A 21,326-nucleotide genomic window follows, 5' to 3' on the forward strand; every position below is an offset into this window, starting at 1 on the left:
TGCTTCTTTTTTCTCCTGTACTGCCAATTATTTTGGGGGGTGGAGGCAGAGGGTTTGGTCCACATGCAGTTGTGCTCAGGGCTTACTCCTGGCTTTTCCCTTAGAGACCATTCCTGAAAATGGAGGTTCAGGGGACCATATGGTGTACAGGAGAATCAAACCTGCATTAGTCACTGCAAAGCAAACATCTTCTCTTCTGGAATATCTCTCTCTGACCCTTGTATTGCCAAATTTAACAGGACAATTCTCTTTTTTCCCTCTCTTTTAACATACAGTTAAAAAACCAAATCAACAAACCTTTCAGGTATGTTTTTATTTGTGGGGAGTGGGGAGGTTTATTTTGGTGACACATCCACAGTGCTCAGGGGTAACTCCTGGAGGGCTCTTATTGGATGCTGGGGCTCGAATCCAGACTGACTGCATGTAAGCGTCCTATTCACTGGACTACTGCTCTAGTCCTCTGAAAAAAAATTGTTTTTTTTTTTTTGGTTTTTGGGCCACACCCGGCGGTGCTCTGGGGTTCCTCCTGGCTGTCTACTCAGAAATAGCTCCTGGCAGGCACGGGGGACCATATGGGACACCGGGATTCGAACCAACCACCTTAGGTCCTGGATCGGCTGATTGCAAGGCAAACACCGCTGTGCTATCTCTCTGGGCCCCTCTGAAATGTTTTTAATGAACTCTTTAAAATTCTAAATGTGTTTCTGCCACATTTTAATATCCCATACTATCAGGCTTTTATACATTAGCCACAAGTAAGTTGCCTGATCCCTATATTTTAGAGATTTAGTAGTGAAAAGCATAGAAGAGGAAATGAAGTGTTCATTTATAAACTACCAAAATTGATGAGCTAAAGAGCTCAAATGGGATTCAAATGATAAAATTCATATACACATACATAAAATGGAAAAATACGAAAAAAATGTATTTTTAATTTTACTAGAAAAAACAAAAATTTTTTTTTGGTTTTTGGGCCACACACAGTGGAGCACTGGGGGTTACTCTTGACTCTTCATTCAGAAATCATTCCTGGCAGGCTCGGTGGACCATATGGGATGCTGGGATCAAACCCGGGTCAGACATGTGCAAAGTAAATGCCTTACTCGCTGTATTAGTACTCCAGTCCCCTGAAAAACATTCTTAACATTCTAAAAGAGGGCTGGGAGATAACTGGACAGAATACAAATCTAAGGTAAGAGGAGTTGGTATGACTGTAGCACCCTGAACACAAAGGTGACCTGCAAGCGAATGAAACTTCTGAGCACTGCCAGTTATGAACCCCCACTAACAAAACAAAACAAAACCCAAAATAAACAAAAAGTTCAAAATTAGGACTGGTGATGAGGCCCAAGTGTCAGAGCACGTGACTTATGTGTATAAGGCCCAGGTATGATCTTGGGCACCATACAGATTCCTAATCATCACTGTATTAAAAAAAAATAATTGGGGGCTGAAGAGACAGTATAGTGGGTAGGGTGCTTGCCTTGCATATGACCAACCCAAGTTTGATCCCATATTGTTCCCTGAATACTGCCAGGAGTGATTCCTGTGTGCAGAGCCAAAATAATCCCTGAGAATTGCAAACTGTAGCCCAAAACAAAGACCAAACAACAACAAAATTATAAACAGTAACTTGAATATAAATATGCTCAAATTTCTGGAAAAGGTTTAAGATATAATTCCACGGTAAAGTGCATGCAGCCCTAAGTTTTATGCTCAAGACCAAAAACAAAAGTATAGAAATGAGGACTAAGGTGCATTAGTAGTGTTAAAAAGGACGGAACTGGGCCCGGAGAGATAGCACAGCGGCGTTTGCCTTGCAAGCAGCGATCCAGGACCAAAGGTGGTTGGTTCAAATCCGGTGTCCCATATGGTCCCCCGTGCCTGCCAGGAGCTATTTCTGAGCAGACAGCCAGGAGTAACCCCTGAGCATCGCTGGGTGTGGCCCAAAAACAAAAAAAAAAAAAAAGGACGGAACTAAATATCTAAACCAAAGGCAACAACAATGGAATCAAGAGACCCAAACTTTAACAATCTAAATAAAAAAAAAAAAAACAAACAAAAAAAACAGGCTTGTTATACTGGGAGGCTAGGGGGCAGAAGGGGATTGGTATAGGATGTACTTGGGGAACATTGGTAGAGGGAGGTCAAACTGGTGGTAGGATTGGCCTTGATCCATTGTATGTCTGAAACCCAAATCTGAAGGACTGTAAATCACAGTGGTTTCAATAAAATTAAAAAAAAAAAAAAAAGAAGAAGAAGAAGAAAAAGAAGAGGAAATGAGGAATCAAGGAGAGAGCTCAAAGGGCTGAGTGCAGGCTTTGAATACAGAAAGTCAAGGTTCTATATCCAGTAGATCCTTTAGTACCATCCAGAGCAAACTGCAATCACAGACAGAAAAAGCCTCTGAGCACCACTATATGGAGCCCCAAACCAAACCTAATGGCTAGGGAGATAGTTCAAGAGGCTGAATCTCTTGCTTTGCACTTGGGAGCACTAGGTTCAATCCCTAGCTCTGAATGGATGTGTCCTTCCACACCCCAAACATGCTCCTAAGCATAGTGCCAAGAGTAGCCCAAAACTATGACTCAAAACACACAAGAACAAAATCAGAATCAAAGGCCAGAGAAAAGTACATCAGTTCAGGTGCTTCTTTGCATTGTGGGTGACCTTGGCTCAATTCCTGATACCCTTGATGGTCCCCTGAGCACTCTAGGAGTGACCGCTGAACAGAGTCAGAAGTAAAACCCAAACTCAGATGGATTATGGTCCTTAAACTAAACCAAACATACCTAATTGAAAAAACAACTTCAAACCAAGAAATAACTACCTCAACTTGGAGTAGTAATTTACACATATAACTATATAAAGCAATTTTGTAAATATGACCATATATTCTATTTTTTTCTTAATAAGAATTTTATTCTCACCTCCAGAACGGGGTTTCAGTATTAAATCCATGACTTCAGCCCAGGAATTTTGAAGTATAGCTCTATAATTAAATAACATTAATTTAATTTTACATTTTAAGGTACTTTAAAAAGGTTTTTGTTTTGATTTTGGGGCCACACCCTGCAGTTCTCAGGACTAACTCCTGGCTCTCAACCACCGACAACTCAAAGGTCCCTAGAACCTGCCAGGAATACTATATTTTTCATACATAAGATGCAATTTCACCCCCCAAAAGATGGGGGAAATGTCCATGATTACAAGCAGTCAGGTTAATGAACTTTCACCGTCACATATAGAGCTTTCATTTAAGACTATTTGATTGCTGCTGCGACTTTTATTTTTTTATATTAATGAAAATGTATTTAAAAAATGTGGGGGCTTTTTTTGGGGCCATACCCAGTGATGCTCAGAAATCGCTACTGGCTTGGGGGGGACCATATGGGATGCCAGGGGATCAAACCACCATAGTTGGTCCTAGGTTAGCAAGTGCAAGGCAAATGCCCTACCACTTGTGCCACCACTCTGGCCTCTTAAAAATATACTTTTCTTTTCCTTCCCTTCTTTCCTACCTACCTACCTACCTACCCGCCCACCCACCCACCTCCCTACCTCCCTCCCTACCTCCCTACCTACCTACCTATCTACCTACCTACCAACACCCGATGACAGAGGTTACTCCTAGCTATAGGCTCAGAAATTGCTACCTACCTACCTACCTACCCACCCACCTACCTACCTACCTACACCCGATGACACTCAGAGGTTACTCCTGGCTATGCGCTCAAAAATTGCTCCTGGCTCAGGGGACCATATGGTATGCCAGGGGATAGAACTGAGGTCTGTCCAGAATCAGGCACATGCAAGGCAAATGTCCTACTGCTGTGCTATCACCCCGGCCTGTTTTTTATTTTCTGATGTAAAAAAGTTAGGTAAATGAGTTTAACCAGCTGTGGACTGGCATAAACAAACTTCGGCCTCGCAGGTTGGTTGTTGCCCATCGCCGTTTCCTAAGGTCAACTTGCGTTGCACCATTTGCTTTAGAATATTTTTTTCTTGTTTTCCTTGTCTAAAATCTATGTGCGTCTTGTAGAACGAAAAATGTTGTACTTACTGAGTGCAGAGGCAGGAGTAATCCCTGAACACTTTTGGGTGTGGCCCCACCAAATAAAATAAAATCCAAAATTAGTATGATATATATTTTAAATTTAAATGCTAAAAAACTATAAAAACTGAAGAGGGTCCAGAGTGATAGTAAAGTGTGTAGGGTACTTGCCTTGCATTTGATCTTTCTGGGTTCAATCCCTGGTAACATATAGGGTCCCCTAAAGGCACTCCTAAAGTAGGTCCCAAGTACTACTGGTGTGTCCACCAGTAGCCCTCCCCCAAATTAAAAGAAAAACACTATTTTCTTTTAGTTAGCTTTGGGGGCCAGACCAAAAAGTGCTCAAGGGCTACTCCTGGCTGTGCTCAGGATTTGCTCCAGCAGTACTTGAGAAATTGAGCTTTGGCCTCCTGAATACAAAGCTTGAACAGCCCATTGTGCTCTCTCTCTGGCTCTACCCATAACATTTAGTATCATTTTAGCTTTAAGATGCTATAATAGTACAAATTAGTACTACCAAAACTTGTGTTAACCAACTCAAGCCTTCACATCCCCAAACTTACTTGAACTTTCACAAAGCTTTTCTTGCCCTGTGATGAAATATTTTCCTTTTCTCGTTTGTTTTCGGGCACACACGAAGATGCTCAGGGCTTTACTCCTGGCTCTGCACTCAAAAATTACTCCTGGAAATGTTCAGGGGACCATATGTGACACCAGGGATCAAACCCGGGTCAATCCCATGCAAGGCAAGTGCCCTACATGCTATATTATAGCTCTGACCTCACATTCCCTTTTTTTTCCTTCTTAAGCCCCCTTTGGGGCCATAACTCATGGTTCTTGGGGCAAATCCTGGCAAGTACTTGGGGACCATACAGTGCTGGGTACTAAACCCAGAGCAACCAATACAAAGCAAGAATCTTGTTCTCTGAGTGAAATGTCTCTGAAAACAGAATAAATACAATTTATCTTCTATCCTTCCTGTGTATCCTTTTTTTACTGATTAGAACAGTTAAAGATGCTTATTAAAACTAAATAAGAAAGGGGGGCATTAGGAGGGGGAATGTTACACTGGTGAAGGGGGGTGTTCTGTTTGTGACTGTAACCCAACTATAATCTTGTTAAATAAATAATATATTTTTTAAAAAACTAAGGCTGGAGAGACAGTACAGTAGGTAAGACACTTGTCTTGCACAGAACTGGTCTAGGTTCAATTTCTTGCACTCCATATGGCCCTCTCAGACTACCAGGAATGATCCCTGATCAGAGGCAAAAGAAAGTCCTAAGCATTGCTGGATGTGACCCCAAAACAAAAACAAATAAAGGCTAGAAAGATAATATCAGGGTTAAGGCACTTGCTCTACACATGGTTTATATCCCAGTTTGATCCCTGGCATTATATCTATAGTTCACAGAACACTGGCAGGAATGAACCCTGAACACTACTGGATGTGGTCCCAAAACTCAAAAATAAATGAATAATAGGGGTCGGAGCGATAGCACAGCAGTAGGGCATTTGCCTTCCAAACAACCAACACTGGACAGACTCCAGTTTGATCCCCGGCATTCCATATGGTCCCGAGTCTGCCAGGAGTGACTTCTGAATGCAGAGGCAGAAGTAACCCCTGAGCACTGCCGGGTGTGACCCAAAAACAAACAAACAAAAAAACAAACCAGTGCCATGCAAAAAATAAGTGGCAGAGCATGTGCCTTCCATGTACAAGATCCTGAGCTCGATCCTTGACTCCATGGGGCCTCAGGTATGTCATGAAATCATAGTTGAGTGGGATGCCTGATGGCCCTCATGGAACACAGCAGAGTCTGTGGGTTCACTAGCCAGGATAGGCCCTTATAGAAATAAAGTCTAAACAGTATATGGGAAAAGTAGCTTTCTTTCTTTTTTTGTCTTTTGGTTTTTGGGCCACACCCAGAGATGCTCAGGGCTTACTCCTGGCTCTATATTCAGGTATCACTCCTGATAGGCTTAGGAGATCATATGGGATACCACAGATCAAACCTAGGTAGCCACAGCAAGCAAGCACTCGACCCACTGTACTTTCTCTCCAACTCCTAACAAAACATTCTTTTCTAGTCCTGGAATCCCGCTTAGAAAAACTTTTCTCTCAAAGTGTTTAATAAAGACTCTGAGATTAGACCTGAATCCATAAAGTTCATTGAAGAAAACACAGGCAGAACACTTCAAAACTTATACCTTAAAGAAGTCTCCAGGGCCCGGAGAGATAGCACAGCGGTGTTTGCCTTGCAAGCAGCCGATCCAGGACCAAAGGTGGTTGGTTCAAATCCCGGTGTCCCATATGGTCCCCCGTGCCTGCCAGGAGCTATTTCTGAGCAGACAGCCAGGAGTAACCCCTGAGCATCGCCGGGTGTGGCCCAAAAACCAAAAAAAAAAAAAGAAGTCTCCAATGATAGGATGCCAATGGCAAGGGCTAGAGCATCAAATCTGAATAAATAGGGATACACCAAACTAAAAAGTTTCTGTATAGCAAAAGAAACAAGGGCTAAACAGCTAACTAAACGGGAGAAAAAATTTGCACTCAACACATAAGATAAAAGTTTGATATATAGGCTATACAAAGTACTCACAAAAGTTAACTCCATAAAACCTAAAAAAAAAAAAATCAAAAAATGGGTAGAGATGGGGACAGAGAGATAGCACAGTGGTAGGGCTTTTGCCTTGCATGCGGCCAACAAAGAACAGATATGGGTTGGATTCCCAGCATCCCATATGGTCCCTCGATCCTGCCAGGAGCAGTTCTGAGCACAGAGCCAGGAGTAAAACCTGAGAACCGCCAGGTGTGGCCCAAAAACCAAACCAAACCAAAAACAAAATGGGGAGAGAAAATGAATAGACACCTCTCTGAGGAAGACCAAAAACAGATGGCCAACAGACACATGAAAAATGCTCATCATCATTTATCATTAGAGAAATCCAAATTAAGACAACAGTGAGATATCTTATACCAGTGAGGATGGAACATATCAAAAAATACTGGGAACAGGGGCTGGAGCGATATCATAATGGTAGGGCATTTGCCTTGCATGCAGCCAACGCAGGATGGACTGCGGTTTGATTCCCAGCGTCCCATATGGTCCCCGAGCCTGCCAGGCATGATTTCTGAACGCAGAGCCAGGAGTAACCCTTGAGCACCACCAGGTGTGGAGCCCCCCCCCAAAGAAACAAATAAACAATATTAAACAAATAAAAATACTGAGAATAATCTCTGTTGGAGGAGATGTGGAGAGAAAGGAATTCTCATCCACCACTGGTGGGAATGCTGCCTCGTATAGTATAGGGTTCTCAGTAACTCAAAATTGAGCTGCCATACGACCCAGCAATCCTTCTTTAGGGGATCTATCCCCAGGATAGATCCAAAAGGTTGTATGCACACTGCTTTTCTTTTCTTTTCTTTTCTTTTTTTTTTTGGTTTTTGGGCCACACCTGGTGGTGCTCAGGGGTTACTCTTGGCAGGCATGGGGGACCATATGGGACACAGGGATTCGAACCAATCACCTTTGGTCCTGGATCGGCTGCTTGCAAGGCAAACGCCGCTGTGCTATCTCTCCAGGCTTGCACACTGCTTTTCATTGTAACACTCAGTACAATAGTTAAGATTTAAAATCAGGGGCCGGAGAGATAGCATGGAGGTAAGGTGTTTGCCTTTCATGCAGGAGGTCATCGGTTCGAATCCCGGCGTCCCATATGGTCCCCCGTGCCTGCCAGGAACAATTTCTGAGCCTGGAGCCAGGAATAACCCCTGAGCACTGCCGGGTGTGACCCAAAAACCACAAAAAAAAAAAAAAAAAAAAAAAAAAGATTTAAAATCAACCTAGATGAGTGGATCTTGAAGGTGTGTAAATATATACAATGGGATACTTCATAGCTGTAAGGAATGGTACAATCATGCAATCTGCTGCAACATGGATGTAACCAGAAAAAGGATAAATACAGAATGATATCACTTGTATGTGGTATTTAGAATAACTATGAAGAAATGCAATGGTCTCAATGGGAGTTTTTTTTTTTTTGAACAACCTTGGCCCAAGTATTGCAAGGAGAAGGAGAGAAACTGTGGAGAAGGAGAAACACAAATATGAAAGGATAGGGGCCAGGGGCCAGAGAGATAGCACAGCGACGTTTGCCTTGCAAGCAGCTGACCCAGAACCTAAGGTGATTGGTTCGAATCCTGGCGTCCCATATGGTCCCCCGTGCCTGCCAGGAGCTATTTCTGAGCATACAGCCAGGAGTAAGCCCTGAGCACCGCCGGGTGTGGCCCCAAAACCAAAACAAACAAACAAAAAAAGAAAAAAACAAAAGAAAGGATAGGGGCCAGGGGCCAAAAGGTCTCAGGTGCATTGGTGAAGATTAAAAGAAGGACAGAACTGGGCTGGGAAGGTGGCGCTAGAGGTAAGGTGTCTGCCTTGCAAGCGCTAGCGTAGGACGGACCACGGTTCGATCCCCCGGCGTCCCATATGGTCCCCCCAAGCCAGGGGCGATTTCTGAGTGCATAGGAATAACCCCTGAGCGTCAAACGGGTGTGGCCCAAAAACCAAAACCCAAAAAAAAAAAAAAAAAAAAAAAGAAAAGAAGGACAGAACTAAATATCTGAGCCAAAGTCAACAACAATCAAGAATCTGGAGCCGGAGAGATAACATGGAGGTAAGATGTTTGCCTTTCATGCAGAAGGTCGGTGGTTCAAATAATGGCATCCTATATGGTCCCTTGAGCCTGCTAGGAGTGACCCAAAACCCAAAACTAAAACACACACACACACAAAAAATCAAGAGACAAACTCTAACAATCTAAACTTGATTTTTTAAAAAAATTTTTTGTGGGCCCGGAGAGATAGCACAGCGGCGTTTGCCTTGCAAGCAGCCGATCTAGGACCAAAGGTGGTTGGTTTGAATCCCGGTGTCCCATATGGTCCCCTGTGCCTGCCAGGAGCTATTTCTAAGCAGACAGCCAGGAGTAACCCCTGAGCACCGCCGGGTGTGGCCCAAAAACCAAAAAAAGAAAAAAAAATTTTTTTTGTTTTGTTTTGGGGCAACACCTGGTGGCGCTAGGGGTTACTCCTGGCTCTGTGCTCATAAATCAAGCTACAGTGACTATATGGGATGCTGGGAATCAAACCCAGGTCTGTCCTGGATCCTCTACATGCAAGACAAATGCCCTACCGATGTGCTATCACTCCAGTTCCAAGTAATCTAAATGACCTATTATATTGACAGGCTGGGGGACAAAGGATGATAGTATGGAATACACTCTGGGAACATGGTGAAGGGAGACTGACTCTGCTGGTGGGTTTGGTGCTGATTCATTGTATGTCTGAAAACCAACTATGAAGGAATTTGTAAATCACAATGGTTTTAATAAAATTAAATTAAATTAGGGCCGAGAGATAGCACAGCAGCAGGATATTTGCCTTGCACACAGTCGATCCAGGACAGACGGTGGTTCGAATTCCGACATCCCATTCCCCTGTGCCTGTCAGGGGTGATTTCTTAGCGCAGAGCCAGGAGTAACCCCTGAGCGCCGCCGCTGTGTGACCCCAAAACCCAATCCTCCAAAAAAATTAAAAAAGAAAAACCTGGGGCTGGAGAGGTGGCACAAGAGGTAAGACGATCTGCTTTGAGTACGCCAGCCTAGAACAGACTGCAGTTCGATCCTCTAGCATCCCATATGGTCCCCCAAGACAGGAGCAATTTCTGAGCGCATAGCCAGGAGTAACCCCTGAGAGTTACCAGGTGTCGTCCAAAAATAAAAAAGAAAAAGAAAAAGAAAACCCTTTTCTACTTTTTCTGCTTTTTCCCTTATTAATCATTTCTACCTATTAATTGTAAAAATATACTTTCGTATGTATTGATATACTTATAGATTTCAAAATCTACTACAGCAGTGAATAATATTAACAGATTTCCTGCTGTTGGCAATTCTATAGTACTAGAAGAAGCTATGCTTAATAAGCATACCTAATATGTACTCTGCCATGCTGAAACTATAGTGACATAACACATGCTGAATATATATTCTGCCATGGCTTCCATATGAATATAGAATATGTGGGTAGGAAAGACAGTTCAATGGGCTAATGCATGCCTGCATATAGGAGGACTGACTTTAATCCTATTACCACATGGCCCCCCAATCAACATTAGGAGTTATGGACCAGATAGCAGATATTAAGACTGTTTTCTTGGGGCCGGGCGGTGGCGCTAAAGGTAAGGTGCCTGCCTTGCCTGCGCTAGCCTTGGACGGACCGTGGTTCGATCCCCCGGTGTCCCATATGGTCCCCCAAGCCAGGAGCAACTTCTGAGCACATAGCCAGGAGTAACCCCTGAGCGTTACCGGGTGTGGCCCAAAAACCAAAAACCAAAAAAAAAAAAAAAAAGACTGTTTTCTTTTTTCTTTTTTTTTTTGATTTTTCGGACCACACCTGTTTGATGCTCAGGGGTTACTCCTGGCTAAGCGCTCAGAAATTGCCCCTGGCTTGGGGGAACCATATGGGATGCCGGGGGATCGAACCTCGGTCCTTCCTTGGCTAGCACTTGCAAGGTAGAACCTTACCTCTAGCGCCACTTCACGGGCCCCAAGATTGTTTTCTATGGAGATGGAGAAATGTTATTTGCCTTGCATGTCATGGACCCAGATTTTGGGGGGGGGGGGGCTTTTGGGTCACACCTGGTGGTGCTCAGGGGTTACCCTTGGCTCTGCGTTCAGAAATCGCCCCTGGCAGGCATGGGGGACCATATGAGAAGCCGGAATTCAAACCACCCTCCATCCTGAATTGGCTGCATGCAAATCAAACACCCTCTCGCTGTGCTATCTCTCAGGCTCCATGGATTCAGATTCAATCCCTGATACCCTACATCTGCTCAAGAGTGATTTCTGGGGCCTGGAGAGATAGCACAGCCGCGTTTGCCTTGCAAGCAGCCGATCCAGGACCAAAGGTGGTTGGTTCAAATCCCGATGTCCCATATGGTCCCCCGTGCCTGCCAGGAGCTATTTCTGAGCAGACAGCCAGGAGTAACCTCTGAGCAACACCGGGTGTGGCCCAAAAACCAAAAAAAAAAAAAAAAAAAAAAAAGTGATTTCTGGTTTTTTTTGGGGGGGTTTTGGGCCACACCCAGTGACGCTCAGGGGTTACTCCTGTCTATGTGCTCAGAAATCGCTCCTAGTTTGGGGGACCAAATGGGACGCTGGGGGATTGAACCACGGTACTTCCTAGGCTAGTGTGCCCTGAGCCACTGCTCCGGCCAGCTGAGTGATTTCTGAGTGCAGAGCCAAAAGTAAGTCCTGAGCACAGTTGAGTGTAGCTCCAAAAGAACTGTATTCTTCTTTTGTGACTTAACTTTCCTCCATCCACCTTCTTCTTTTTCAAACATTTGTGGTAATATATGTATAGAAAATTGACTAATACGATGGTGAATGCTCTAAGCAGGTACATGACTTTGTACATGGGTGGTGTGGGTGCACAAAACACCCCCCAGAATATTCCCCACATTCTTTCATGGAACTTCAAATGATTGATTTCAATGGCTTCTCAGTCTCTGTTCCTCCAGGTGCTGGCAGCCACCCGTCTACTTTCAGTCTGGAACTGTTGACTACTGTGAGAGACTTAAGCAGAAAAACTAGGTCAATGTTTATCTCTTCTGACTGGCCTCTTTCATTTAGCATATTCTTTCCAGGGTAATTTATACTGTGCCATGAGTCTGGAAGATGAGTGATATTCCATGGTTTGTTTACCCATTCAGTCAATAAATTGCTTCCCCCTTTTGATTATGGTGACTAATAAGAACATCACTATATAATTACCTATTCACTATTTGCTCTCACTAATTTTGGAAACATATCTAGGAAAGGAATTGCTGGATCATAGGTAATTGTATTTAATCTTCTGAGGAACCAGCCTACTCCCATTACATCAGGCCTGGAGCTAGACAACTATTAATATATTAATCACTTGTCTCTGTAGTTTTGCCTATTCTGGAAATTTGAGATGAATAAATCAAACAATGTGTCATTTTTTATGATGAACTGATTACACTTAATGTAACATATTCAAGGCTCACTCATTGTTATATGTAGCCTGTATCAGTATTTTCTTCCTTTCTACCACTATGAAACTGTATGGATAGACCACATTTAAATTTTCCATTCACCAGATGCTAGTGGTGTGTGTGTGTGTGTGTGTGTGTGTGTGTGGTGTGGTGTGTGTGTGTGTGTGTGTGTGTGTGTGTCACACACCCGGCAGCACTCCTGGCTCTGCACTCAGAAATCGCTCCTGGCAGGCATGGGGGATCATATCAGATGCAGGGATTCGAACCACCATCCATCCTGGATCGGCTGCATGCAAGGCAATTGCCCTACCTTTGTGCTATCTCTGCAGCCCCTATTTTAACATTTTGTTGTTGTTTTTGGGTCACACCCGGCAGTGCTCAGGAGTTACTCCTGGCTCTATGCTCAGAAATCGCTCCTGGCAGGCTCAGGAGACCACATGGGATGCCGGGATTCAAACCACTGTCCTTCTGCATGCAAGGCAAATGCTCTACCTCCATGCTATCTCTCTGGCCCTCTGTTTTAACATTTTTAATTGCTATTAATATTTGTGTGAATATATTTGTGGACACATTCTCTTGGACATAAATACCTAGGAATCCAACCACTGTGTTCTATAGCAACTATCATCCATCAGGAGAATTGTATTGCTTTACATTCCAGCCACTTTTGCATGAGGGTTTCTACATCTCACACACAAAAAAAAATCATTATTGTGGCTTTTAATTAATTTTATTTTTTTGCTTTTGGGCCACACCCTGGTGATGCTCAGGGGTTACTCCTAGCTATGTGCTCAGAAATTGCTCCTGGGACTGGAGAGAGAGCATGGAGGTAAAGTGTTTGCCTTTCATGCAGGAGGTCATCGGTTCGAATCCTGGCATCCCGTGCCTGCCAGGAGCAATTTCTGAGCCTGGAGCCAGGAATAACCCCTGAGCACTGCCGAGTGTGACCCAAACACACACACACACACACACACACACACACACACACACACACAGAAATTGCTCCTGGTTTGGGGGACCATATGGGACGCAAGGGACCAAACCAAGGTCTGTCCTTGATAGGCTGCATGCCCTACTACTGTGCTATCGCTCCGGCACCTCTGGCTCTTAATTTAGCCAAAACTCACTGTAGTAGCACTTATGCAAATAGATCATTTATTAGGTTTTGAGCTGTTTTGCCTTAAGGATCAGTGATGTTCAATGTTTTCAGTGGTTATTCTTGCTGTTTGGATAAGTGTTCAGATTCTTTGTCCATTTTCAGATTGGGCTGCTGCTGATTGTTTTGCTTTTGAAATATAAGAATCTATACAATATTTTGGATACAAATCACACTTCAATGTTTATTTGGGAGAGGGTGCTTGAGATGGGCTGGGGAACCAACTGGAGCTAGTTATATGTGAGGGTAAGTGTCAACCTCTGTAACATATCTCCAGGCCTTAATTTTGGGGACAGTGTGGAATTTGTGTCACACCTGGTACATGCAAGCAAATGCCTTATCTCTTGTACTATCTCTCTAGTCCACTCTTCCAGCTTAAACTATACATTGAGGTCTAATTTTTTCCCTCAGAAAAAAAAAGTGAAAACAGTGGGATGCCTTGACTTCAGAAAATATTCTTAAGTTATGAAAATTGTTGGTTTAGAATTCTAAACTGACTACACGAATTTAAAAAATATGCAGTTTTCATTCCTGGATAAGTTCTCTATTGCTTCTGTTGGTATATTTACATTATTTATGGAACACAAAACAAAGAGTTTAAAAATAAAAACTACTAAGCTAGATCATCTTTTTTGTTTGTTTTTTTTTGGGTTACACCCAGCAGTGCTCAGGGGTTACTCCTGGCTCTAAGCTTAGAAATTGCTCCTGAGGGGGCCGGGCGGTGGCGCTGGAGGTAAGGTGCCTGCCTTGCCTGCGCTAGCCTAGGACGGACCGCAGTTCGATCCCCCGGCGTCCCATATGGTCCCCCAAGAAGCCAAGAGCAACTTCTGAGCGCATAGCCAGGAGTAACCCCTGAGCGTCACAGGGTGTGGCCCAAAAAAAAAAACCAAAAAAAAAAAAACAAAACAAAACAGCAGGGAGCAGTGGAGAGTGGATTCAGCCTCACCTGTGCAAGGTAGGTGGCTGTAGTCAAAGAGCTTGGGGCCCGGAGAGATAGCACAGTGGTGTTTGCCTTGCAAGCAGCCGATCCAGGACCAAAGGTGATTGGTTCGAATCCCAGTGTCCCATATGGTCCCTGTGCCTGCCAGGAGCTATTTCTGAGCAGACAGCCAGGAGTAACCCTTGAGCACCGCCGGGTGTGGCCCAAAAACCAAAAAAAAAAAAAAAAAAAAAAAAAAAAGGGCTGGAGAGATAGCATGGAGGTAAGGCGTTTGCCTTTCATGCAAGAGGTCATCGGTTCGAATCCCAGCGTCCCATATGGTCCCCCGTGCCTGCCAGGAGCAATTTCTGAGCATGGAGCCAGGAGTAACCCCTGAGCACTGCCGGGTGTGACCCAAAAACCAAAAAAAAAAAAAAAAAAAAAAAAAAGAAATTGCTCCTGGCAGGCTCAGGGGACCATATGGGATGCCAGAATTCAAACCACCATCCTTCTGCATGCAAGGCAAACGCCTTACCTCCATGCTATATCTCTGGCCCCTAGATCATCTTTTATATTATTTTCCTTTTTTTTTTGTTTTGTTTTTGGGTCACACCCAGCAGTGCTCAGGGGTTACTGCTGGCTCTACGCTCAGAAATTGCTCCTGGCAGGCTCAGGGGACAATATGGGATGCCGGGATTCGAACCACTGTTCTTCTGCATGCAAGGCAAATGCCTTACCTCCTTGCTATCTCTCAGGCCCCAGCTTTTATATTATTTTCTATTCGTTCCTTTCACACATCTAGTCTCCATGTGAATTAATTATGGAAGTGTTGGGTATTCAGGGAGAATGATTACTGCTGGGTTTTTACTTATGAGACTCTAGACTCCCAAAATAATAATCATTATCACCTAAAATGGAAATTACAGAGTTCTCTTCTCCTCATATGTATGGTATTGAGGATAGAACCCAGGGCCTCACACAGGCAAGTGTTCTGCCACTGAACTTCCTACTTTCTTGGCCCAATTACAGATTTATTTTATTATTATTATTATTATTATTTTTTGGTTTTTAGGTCACACCTGGCGGCGCTCGGGTTTCTCCTGGCTCTTCGCTCAGAAATCGGTCCTGGAAGGCTCGGGAGACGATATGAGACGCTGGGAACTGAACCTGGGTCTGTCCCGAGTTGGCTGCGAACAAGGCGAAAACCCTACCACATTGCTACTTCTCTGGCCCAAATTACAGGATTCTTAAAATAAAGTTCACGAGATTGGAACAAGAGGACAACAGGTAGGGTGCTTGCCTTGCATGTGGCTGACCCACAATTAATCTCAGCATCCCATTTGGTCCCCGAATCTGCCAGGAGAAATCCCAGAATACAGAGGTCAGGAGTAAACCTCAGCCCTAAGCACTGCTGAATGTGGCCCCAAATCCAAAAACTAAATTAGTAAAATAGTAAAATAAAATTTACTGTGTGAATTAACCAGATCCCATATCACTCCTTTTCCCCTTGGAGGGATTGGGGGAAGAAGGGGGTGGTTTGGGTGCTCAGAGAACACTGTGTGGTACCAGGGACTACACTGGGGTTAGAAAGCATACAAGGCAAGTGCTTTAACCTCTGCACTAAATCTTTGATCCCACTACTTTCTTTCCACAGTAGGGGAAAGGCAGAGCCAAGTCTGAGATACTAGGAAATTCTTGTCCACAGAAAGTATATATATATATAACATCTCTGTCCAGTGTCCCTGGCTTAAATTGGCTTAATGTTCACTGGTGGGTCACTTTTTCAGTCACACTGTGATGATCAAAAATGAAAGTAGATTGGGGCCGGGCGGTGGCGCTGGAGGTAAGGTGCCTGCCTTACAAGCGCTAGCCAAGGAACGGACAGCCAGCAGTTCGATCCCCCGGCGTCCCATATGGTTCCCCCAAGCCAGGGGCGATTTCTGAGCACATAGCCAGGACTAACCCCTGAGCGTCAAACGGGTGTGGCCCAAAAACCAAAAAAAAAAAAAAAAAAAAAAAAATGAAAGTAGATTAATAGCCTGGATGGGCTGCTAGAGTGGAAGAAAAACTTACGTCTCAGGTTTGATTCTTTTGAACTGATCTTTTAAAAATATTTTTAAGCCTTTTTTATATTATCTTTAAAAGAGAATAAAAGGGACCAGGAAGATTGTTTTGAGCGATGGTACACATGCTTTGCATGCCAAAAACCTAGGTTCTCTCCTCAGCAACACAAAGACCCCAAACAATGGGGATGAAGCCCCTGAGTACGACTGGGTGTGTCATCCACAATAAAACAAAAATACTTCTGTTCAGTCCTTGGCACAGCATATGGCCTTAGACAAAAAATAAAATAAGCCTCTGGGGCTGGAGAGAGTACATCAGGTACGGTGTTTGCCTTGCACGTGGCCGACCTGGGTTCAATCCCTAGAATTCCATATGGTTCACTGAACTTGTCAGGAGTAATTTATAAGCACAGAACAAGGAGAAAAATATCAACCTTTGCACTAAGATTGGGAAGGCCTGAGAGATCTCCATAGATATACCCTAAAAAAAAAAAGATAGGGGCCGGAAAGACAGCACAGTGGTAGAGCATTTGCTTTGCCTGTGGCCGATCTGGGAAGGACCTGGGTTTGATTCCCGGCATCCCATATAGTTCCCGGAGCCTGCCAGAAGCAATTTCTGAGCACTGAGCCAGTAGCAACCACTAAGCTCCGCCAGGTGTGGCCCAAACTTCACCCCCCCCCAAGGAAAGACTATCTTAGATGATCTCACTCATGTATAATATATAAATAAAACAAGGGAAGTAGTGAAATCAAATCCTTGGTTGTCACCTCACTGAACTGAGATAAGTAATGAATTGTGGTACCATGATACTCTGATAGTGGGTGCAGTATAGTAATATTGTGCACCTAAGATCGAAAGCCTCTTATATACATGTAAATCACTGCTACCTCAATAAAAAATGAACTTGAGGGGCTGGAGAGATAAGAGTGTGACTTGCACATGGCTGACTTTTGTTGGATCCTCAGCACCCTATATGGTACCCAGATCATTACCAGGAGTAATTCCTGAACACAGAGCCAGGAGTAACAATCCCTAAACACTGCCAGCATAGCCCAAACCCCCCCCCAAAATAGAAAACAGTAAGGACAAATATGGGCTGTAAATATAGTACAGTAGGTAGGGCTCTTGTCTTGCAAATGGCTGACTCAAGTCCAATATGGTCTCCTGAGTACCACCAGGAGTGATCCCAGAACAGAGTAAAAAAAGTAAGTCCTGCACTACTAGTTGTGGCCCCAAAACAAAAGGAAAAACATTTTAAAAAAGAAAGAACAGGGCCCAGATAGATAGTATCAGGTGGGTAAGGCACTTGCCTTGTACAACCTTGCAGCCAGCCTGGATTCAATTCCAGGCAACTCTTATGGTCCTCTGAATACCACCAGGAGTGATCCCTTAGTGCTGAGCCTGGAGGTAAGTCCTGAGCACTGCTGATGTGATCCAAAAACCAAGAAAAAAAAAAAAGAAAGAAAGAAAAGGAAAGAAAAAGAAACAAACCTTCCAACTTCATAGGTGGGACAGCTGTAGTTTTTCCAAATCTTTGCATTCCATAGTAGTTTAATAAATCCAATTCTCCTTGAGAGAAATCATGGCTTGTGTACTTGCTCGTCGTTCCTGTTATGTTTCTGTTGGGACTCAGGTTATGCAGAGAAGATTTACCATTCCATACACTCAGAAATGCATATCACGGAAGACAGTTTGGCTTCTGCATGCTGCCCTAAGACCTGCAATATTCTTTACTTCCTGAGTTTTTTTTTCTTCCAATTATGGCTAATTACACTTAACATCATCTTTCTAGTTGTGCTTTTAAAAATGAAATTTTGTGGGCACTAACTACATGTATATGTCACCTTCATCGCCAGAATTCTAGTCTTTCACTTTGCCCAAGGTGAAAGCCTTTAAAACAAGAGCTCACCACTGCACACCCTCCCACCTTTCCCTCTTGCTTTTGAATTTTGAATTTTGAATGTATCCAGAATGACAGGCCCTGTATGTCTGCTAGCAGTGCTTGCAGGAGCCAGGTTCTCTCCTGGCTCAAGGTTGAGTTTTAGAGGGGTTTGGTGCTAATGTTGGAGCATTATTAGCTCTCCTAACTCTATCAAGCCCTGCTGCACCATCTTTTGCTCCCATAGCTCACTCAGCTTAACCACTGAAACTGTCAGGAACAGATTCACATAAGAGGAAGAGAATAAAGGTTCACTAAGACCCTCTGTTGTCTGCATTCCCACCAGTTATTTGTTTACTTTTTCTGGTACTGAGTTCCAAACCCAGGACCTCACACATGCAAGGCAAATGCTCCACTGCTGAGCAACATCCCTAGCCTCCTCCCCCACTAGTCTTTACCTAGAGAACAAAACAGTGAAATGATTCCCTTGGAGCTCTCCCAACTTTAGAGGGTTTTTCTGATAGCTGAAGATTCCCGAGTTTGAAGTTCGATCAAGCACTTGTTCAAGTGGGCAAGTCTTTGTGCAGTGTTATTCTAAAAAAACATGTAAAAGATGGAAGAAGCAAAAACAATGACTGTGAGATACTGACAGGATGAAAATGGGTCTAGGGGCAGCTGTCTTCAAAAAGACCCAATTAACAACGACAAATAGAATCAAGAGACCCAAATTCACAAACAAGCTATACTACAAAAGGGACCTGTTACACTAGCAGTTCAGGGGGCTAAGGGTGGAGGAGATAAGAGAAACATGCTCGGAACAGGTGGTAGAAGGAGGTTAACACTGGTGGTGAGAATTGCACTAATTCACTGTTGCTCTGTACTTAAATATAACTGTGAAAGACTTGTAATTCAGAAAATAAGCAAATTTTACAAAATTTAAAAAAGGGGGGGGGCTCATGGATAGGTATATTGGTCTGCAGGTGTAGAAAAAGCTGCAAATCATTGGTCTAATTCCTGGATTATCAAGACCAGCCAGAGCCAGGTATGTGCATCCAAACACACAGGAGGGTGCCGCCAGGTATAATTTGAGTGCTGTCATGATTAATCCTTCAGCACAGCTAAGTGTGGCCAAAAACAAAAATTAAAAAAAATCCAAAAATACTTAAAAAAAGAAAAAAGTAAAAGCTATTCTCATTTCTTGGGATGGAATAGGCTTACAGTGCATGCTTTGCACTCTCCAGCGTGAGGTCCAAGTTCAGAACTCCCTACCGAATGGTGGCCAAATAGTGTTGGATGTGGCCCCAAAATCTAAACTTAAAAGCCACAATTAGCACAGTTAGTTCCCACTGGTGGGGATGCTTCCTGAGAGCAGAAGGAACAAAACCAACAATCTCTCAATGATATTATCTCCTTTCTTCCTTTTTATTTGGTCACACCTGGCAGCATTCAAGGACTTACTTTTGGCTCTTGCTTAGAAGTCACTCTCTCACAGTGGTGGTGTTCAGGACACCATATGCTGTGCTGAGGATCAATCAAATCAGGGCCTAGCTGTATGCAAGGCAGGCACTTAATTCCTGTACATCCTGTCTCGTCCCTTGTCTCTGGTTATAACTCTGATGATCTGGAATCAAGCCCTTTAAGTGTTGTAATTTGGGCAAATTATGCAAATACTTAAACTTTTTGTTGTTGTTGCTCTGGAAATGGAAATTTGACCCTGCAAGCTCACTTTTATTTCTTTTAATAATTTTTATTGTGACCAAAGTGAATTACGAATCTTTCACAGTAATATTTAAGGTACATAGTGACAATGAATCAGGGCCATTTCCCATCACCAGTTGTCCTCCCCTCCACTCCTTTTCCCAGCATGTGTCCCATATCTCCCTCATTTGCCCCCAAAATCTCACTTTGAAATACTAAAAGCCAACCTTAACAGCATATTGAACTAAAAAAGCCTTTATTAACAAAGCTGGGCTGGAGCAATAGCATAGCGGGTAGGGCATTTGCCTTGCATGCGGCTGACCTGGGTTCAATCCCGAGCATCCCATATAGTCCCAGAGCCTGCCAGGAGTGATTTCTGAGTGCAGAGCCAGGAGTAACCCGAGCGCTACTTGGTGTGACTCAGAAACAAAATCAAAACAAAACAAAACAAACAAAAAATAAGAGTGGGGCCCCGGAGAGATAGCACAGCGGCGTTTGCCTTGCAAGCAGCCGATCCAGGACCAAAGATGGTTGGTTCGAATCCCGGTGTCCCATATGGTCCCCCGTGCCTGCCAGGAGCTATTTCTGAGCAGACAGCCAGGAGTAACCCCTGAGCAATGCTGGGTGTGGCCCAAAAACAAAAAAAAAAACAAAAACAAACCAAAAACAAAAAATAAGAGTGATTTCTGAGTATAGAGTCAGGAATAACAAAGCCAGGGAATTACTGGCCAAGGCTCAGATAGAATTTTGGCAGGAAGCGGCAAGAAAAGATACAACCATTCTGAATGAGGTGTTCCGGTCCAGGAACCTGAGAAAGTTACTACATGACTTTGGCCCTCCCAACCTTAAACTGAAAAGAAATGCAGCTCAATCTGAGGACTGATGACTTCAAACTCGTTAAGATCCGTGTATGGCTGAGTGGCTTATCCTGTTCTCTAGTTCTCACGGGAAAAGGCTAATCTGCATGGCCTCACAGACCCCATAAGCAAACTAAGGGAGTAGCCCGTACCGTGAGTTAAGTGTTCTGGGCTTTCAAAAGGCCAAAGTCTAGAGGGGTCTAGCATGGCTTCTCATTAGTCAACAGGAAGGAGGTAGCAAAGCTCTATGAAGAGCAGCACTGCCACCAAGGATGACATCTGGTGGCTCATAAAGATGACACATAAGCTTTCATTCTTGAAAGATTCAAAGTATTCAGGGTAGGGATAAAGATCAAAGGGCTGGAGCTCACGGCTTGCATCCAGAATGTACCTATTCGATCCTCAGCTCAGATACACCCTGAGCACAACCAGGAATGGTGCCTGAGCAGTGCATGAATTAATCTCCAAGCACTAGCCTATAAAGGCCCCAAAGAAAGCAGATGTCCTATGGGGCTGAAGAGCTACCACAGCAGATAAGGTGCCTGCCTTGCACATAGTAGATTCAGGTTCTGTCTCTGGCATCCCATATAGTCCCCTGACCCGACAGGAGTGATCCCTGAGTGCAG

The 21,326-nt window shown here is 43.8% G+C and overlaps 1 protein-coding gene across 1 annotated transcript in view; it reads right to left on the bottom strand.

The window, feature by feature from the left end:
* Positions 1 to 21,326, bottom strand: part of PUS7 (pseudouridine synthase 7) — a 71,298-nt gene that overhangs the window by 16,513 nt on the left and 33,459 nt on the right. The window contains 5 exon segments of the mRNA XM_049783897.1: positions 2,931 to 2,992; positions 17,758 to 17,783; positions 17,786 to 17,885; positions 18,604 to 18,680; positions 18,683 to 18,739. Coding sequence (XP_049639854.1) covers positions 2,931 to 2,992; positions 17,758 to 17,783; positions 17,786 to 17,885; positions 18,604 to 18,680; positions 18,683 to 18,739 — 322 coding nt within the window.

This window comes from Suncus etruscus, chromosome 1, assembly GCF_024139225.1.
Source record: "Suncus etruscus isolate mSunEtr1 chromosome 1, mSunEtr1.pri.cur, whole genome shotgun sequence".
NCBI classification, from domain to species: domain Eukaryota; kingdom Metazoa; phylum Chordata; class Mammalia; order Eulipotyphla; family Soricidae; genus Suncus; species Suncus etruscus.